Source organism: Neolamprologus multifasciatus, chromosome 3, assembly GCF_963576455.1.
Source record: "Neolamprologus multifasciatus chromosome 3, fNeoMul1.2, whole genome shotgun sequence".
Taxonomy (NCBI): Eukaryota; Metazoa; Chordata; class Actinopteri; order Cichliformes; family Cichlidae; genus Neolamprologus; species Neolamprologus multifasciatus.
Window position 1 is genome coordinate 1,570,127 of NC_140441.1, and position 5,247 is coordinate 1,575,373.

Sequence of the window (5,247 nt, forward strand, 5' to 3'; positions counted from 1 at the left end):
ATCGTGGCCGAACACAGTGGTTTGGTGTCTCTTAGTCAGAATATGTATGGGGTTAGAACGATGCCACCTTAAAATGAAACTGAAAAACAATATTGTAACTGAAATAAATGTACTCTTGTATTGAAAGTTAAAAAAAATTGATAGTGAAAAAAAATTAATTGAAACTACATTTTTTGTATTGCTTACAGTTTGTTTTTCAGTTTCAATCTGCTGGCACTGTCCGGGGGTGTGCCTGAGGGGCGGAGATTCTGACCTGCATGTATTTGCATACATTATAGAGGCAACTAGTGCTGACCAAGCTGCCATCTTTCTCTCTTCACCTCTTTCAATGGCGAGTTTTTTTAGCTACATCTGGTGAAGTTGTGGTAAAATGTTAATGTAACTCAGTGTTAATTTGGTGATCTGAGATTGTGTGATATTCAGTATATATGTATATATCTATATTGGGTGTTCGGTTATAAACTGTTCTTCAATGATTTTGAGGGTTTTTGTATTGCTATTGATTTGCGGCTGCTTTACGACGGTCGACTGTGGTAGTACATCCTAGCAGGAGGGGCTACGAGCTCACATGGCGTGTAGCTGTGCCAGAGCAACACCTTCTCACTCCCAACTCGTCATGCACGCATGGTCAGGCTCCCTCTGCTTCACTTATCGACGCGCAGGGTACCCCCCTCACGTCGACGTGCAGGGTCCTCTCATTGAATACTATAGAGCTCCCTAAACGTTGTTATTGACGACAAGAGATTGCTGCCTGTTGTCTGTATATTTATATATTTCCAAAATCCCACTGTAGTGACGTATACTGAACAAAATATACAGGGTGGGCCATTTATATGGATACAGCGTAACAACATGGGAATGGTTGGTGATATCAAAGTCTTGTTTGTGGCACATTAGTATATGTGAGGGGGCAAACTCCTCAAGATGGGTGGTGACCATGGTGGCCATTTAGAAGTCAGCCATCTTGGGTACAACTTTTGTTTTTCCAATAGGAAGTGGGCCATGTGACACATCAAACTTATCGGTCACAAGAAAAACAATGGTGTGCTTGGTTTCAATGTAACTTTATTCTTTCATGAGTTATTTACAAGTTTCTCTTTGTTCACAGCCACTGACATGTCGAACAGGTTAACGTTTCTCGTGGTTAGTATCATGGTTGCTAGGCAACCTGAACAGGACGCCTCTCACTTCCGCACTTCTCGTACTTATAGTACGCACCGTACGTAGTACGCGTAGTGCGCGTACTTCAAGCGTGCGGTCTCTTAATTGGGGCACAGCCCTGGAATCGATTAGTCACTTCCGGAGTACTTCCGGTAAGGTCAAAAGGTCAAGGCTAGGGTCATCAATCAAACTCGCATTCTTGAGTGACACAAGCAGGGCTGGATATCTCTCTGTGGAAAAAATAAATAATTATAACTTAAGCTGTCAACTGACCATAGTTGGTTTTAGTACATGAATATTGGGCTGACTGTGTTTCTGCCTGTATGGAAAAGAAATAGGAAAAACTTATAAAAGACTTACATCAGATGTGGCCTGCTGCATATAGTGAATCATATCAGGCTTACATGATTTACTCATGAAAGTGGCCACTTTCTCATTACTTTCACATGTTGTTTTACTAAGTATCCAAAACATACAAGTTTCATTTATATGATTTTCTAGGGATCTTATTTCTGTTTTCACTCTTGTGTGCTGTTCATACAAGTTTTCTTTAGCATTCTGCAGGGAGCGTGAGCTAGTGCATGAGGTTGAGAAATACTTTATTATAAGTTTTTTTAAAGTTTTAAATTGTGCAACAAAAAATAAACAAATACCAATTTAATAATTGTTTAAGTATTATTAAATAGCACAAGATACAATAGTAGGAATATGTTTGTTTGATATTTAGCAGAACAGTGTCCAAGATGTTTACTGATATACTTTTTTGCATTTGAAAATCACCGTTGGACTGAGTTTAACTGCATTAGAAGAAATGCTGATAGTTATTTTTTAGCCATTATTATAGTGTTTAAGTGTTCTACTATAAATCTCAAGTTCAGGGATGATAAAACATTAGCAAAATTTAAAATAGTAAGCTACCACAAAATTTATATATATTTTTATTTTGTTAGATTTCAAATCTTTTTCAGTGGATAAACAATTAGTATTGCTCACTCAGAAAAAATGAAGTCATCTGTAGTACTTTGTACTCACAATGATTAAGTCGTCCTAATTTAGTCATCTTAAGTAAGCGTTGTTAGTGTTTCTTTGTTTTTCTAGGCAATGCGTTTGCATACGTTTTTTAAGCTCAGAGAACTAGTTCGATTTTACAGTGCGGATGTGATATTTAAGAGTACACTGATAAGCATGAAGCATTTAAATGCACAGACCACACAGATTCAATGCTTAAGATTTTAATGATGAAGAAGATGAGAAACAACAATTCATTCTGGGAAACAAAGTTTTGCTAAAAGCATTCGTTCAAGTACACATGCAATTTGCTCCTGTTAAAAGAGCAACTCCAGCTTATGTCGCTTGTCGCTTCATTCCTTATGCAGCATTACAGTAAAAGAAAAGAAGTAAATCAAATCAGATATATATTAGAGCTGTCGTCAGGTAGGCCACGCCTTCACGAGAGCCCAGGAATCAGCAGATGGCCTTGACACAAATAAATGGGAATTGGCTGTCACATCTCCCATCATTCCAACACTTGCTTCCTGTAAGTACATAAAATCAGCATGAACTGAAATCACAGTCACATGGAGAAATGATTCCTGATCTAAATATGTTGTTCTGTATAACAACAGCACCTGACACATGCATGTGTTTAGTATTGCATCAAAACACTATGTAAATAATTCATATGATAGAAAAATGTACATTTTTTCACTCATCACTGTTTGTCACATTAAATGCATAAAGATTATTTGGGGGATTCTGGGTATTGTTTCTTTTTTCTGTAACATTTATAGTGCTCTTACATTGTACTTTTTTCACAGAAGGTTTACCTGAAAAATTCACCATTAAGCAATGCTCGTTTCCCCCAGCGTTGTTAGGTTCTCCGTGACACCATTGTGTAAATGTGAAATAGGTTCCATCGATCCAAAACCAGTAATTCTCCTAGAAAACAGAAAAACATGGATACAATAATATGAAGAAGGAATTTTAAAGTCTTGAATAATCAGATCCCATCTTAAAGAGCTCCATATCTACTGCAGATGGGAACTAATCCCTGAGCCAAGTGCTTGCTAATGGGGGAGGGTCATCTGAATAATGATAAGTGATCTACCTGTTGACCATCTGAGCCACCAACCCATGTTAGTCCACTTTCACGAGAGGCACTAGATATGACGGCTCGAATGAACTGGTACTCGTCGTAGCTGTTTACAGATGCCAGGTTTGCATTCAAGGACTGGCAGATTCGCTACAACGGAAATCAACAGACTGAGTTCATAGAAATGACAACGTAAACAGAAAGATTTCACAAAGGATAAATGATAAATTCACATCACTGCTTTTACCTCCGCCTGAGCCCAAGTCGTTTGATGGTTATTGTAGAGAAAGCATCGATTCCCATACTGAGTCCAGCCGCTTGGACAAGATGCTGCTCTCTTCTCAACGTGATGTTCTCCTGAAGACAATCAAAGAATATTGAGCTACTTTACTGTGTCGGAAAAAGTTTTAAAATATAAATTCATACTCGATGTACTCGTCCATCACACGTGAAAACAAATTCATGAAAACTGACACAGGAAAGCTGAAACTGATGATAAAAATGTGATTAGTTTTGGTGAAAAGTCCACTGACCTGCTGAAATGAATGCCTCTGTCCCATTACGGGCCACTTCATCTGGAAGTGCTAGACAAATTACAACAGCAAATGTTGATTTTCATCATAATTTTCAGTTCAATATATTCATGCATAAGATGTATAGATGATGCTCAGTATACTGGAACACTCACCAGCAGCAGTGCCCAGAGCCACCATTGCACAGAGAAGTGTAGACGCAGTCAGCAGCTTCATGGTGATGTTTAGTATCTCTGTACAAATCAGGAAATTCAAAGTAGGTCGTTTATTAAAGAAAAGACAATAATCTGACACTTTCCAGCAAGCATTTGATATAATACCTTATCTTCCTTGTTATCAGTATCAGCTTGTAACTTCAGCCTTCGAGTGTGGAGGTGCTGATCAAACCCAACACCAGCACTTATATACTGTTTCTGTAGCTTCACTCAAACCAAGAACAAACAGACCAAAAACACACTGATATTTATTTTAGCTCCATGCTTGCTTGCATTTCGCTGTTTTTTACCTCCACCCAGATAAAATTTCACTGCTGTTTAATTTGTCATATTGACTGACGGTCAACAAAGAGATACATAAGCTCATCTTTGTGTCACACTGTTGTTTTGCATGGTGAATGTAGCTGTCTTTTACTCATCATTATCCACACTAGATGAAATAAAACATGTTTCTTTTTTCTTCCCAGTAATGACTGGGGACACCCCTGAAATTGAGGAGCAACCTGAACAGTGATTTGGTGAACAGCCAATTGGAAAATGAGACAGAAAAGGACAGTTTAGAATGACTTCCATGTAAAATAAAAGTCATTAGATTATCTATTAGTACTCCAACTATATACATTTCAAGTGTGCAATAGGCCTAAAGCCCAAACATTCTACAAAAAGAAAAGAAAAGGAAATAAAATGGTCTCTCAAACACAAAACCCAAGTCCTAACTCAAGCATGGAGCTTTAAACAGCAGCCCAGAGGAAACCAAAAACCTCTGTAAAACAGCGACAGAAGCATCTTTGTGCTTCTTGGTTTCATTAAGTACCTCCAGATTATGGCAAATGTCATCTTGATGATTTTCAAACTCAATATTGCCAAATAAAAACCAAAAGGATATGGTTCAGCTGGACAACACACACACTTTTTGGCTACTTTCAGAGTATCAGTCAGTGACATGCAGTAAACGGTGTGGGCTACAGTGTTGAAGACACAGCCACTGTGCATGATGCAGGCTCTCAGGTGAGCTATTAAAAATGTTAGCTTCTTATAGTTAGTAAAGCTTATGCTTTTGAAATAAGTGTTTCCTATCTTTAGTGGTTTTCTGCGCTACTGAGCCACGTGTTTTCATGTAGTAGTCTTAGGCTACGTTCACACTGCAGGCGAAAGCCCATCAAATCCAACTTTTCTGACCCTCTGCGACCCATATCGATCATGGTGTGACAGTGTGAACGGCACAAATCTGATATTTTCAAATCCG

At 38.3% G+C, this 5,247-nt stretch overlaps 1 protein-coding gene across 3 annotated transcripts; it reads right to left on the reverse strand.

Annotated features, from left to right (window-relative positions):
- Positions 1 to 2,148: 2,148 nt before the first annotated feature.
- On the reverse strand, positions 2,149 to 4,855 carry LOC146520988 (ladderlectin-like). 3 transcript variants are annotated; one of them, XM_085154563.1, is made up of 7 exons: positions 4,107 to 4,855; positions 3,942 to 4,019; positions 3,787 to 3,828; positions 3,501 to 3,610; positions 3,269 to 3,403; positions 2,988 to 3,099; positions 2,149 to 2,696 (listed from the first exon to the last, which is right to left on the reverse strand). In XM_085154563.1, exons 2-7 carry the CDS (start codon positions 4,000 to 4,002, stop codon positions 2,626 to 2,628), a joined length of 531 nt encoding a protein of 176 aa, XP_085010689.1. In that variant the 5' UTR covers positions 4,003 to 4,019; positions 4,107 to 4,855; the 3' UTR covers positions 2,149 to 2,625. The 3 variants fall into 3 exon arrangements, with proteins under 3 accessions (XP_085010689.1, XP_085010690.1, XP_085010688.1); XM_085154562.1 differs by having other exon boundaries at positions 2,152 to 2,696; positions 3,787 to 3,837; positions 4,107 to 4,327; XM_085154564.1 differs by lacking the exon at positions 4,107 to 4,855 and having other exon boundaries at positions 2,151 to 2,696; positions 3,787 to 3,837; positions 3,942 to 4,015.
- Between the last annotated feature and the right edge of the window lie 392 nt (positions 4,856 to 5,247).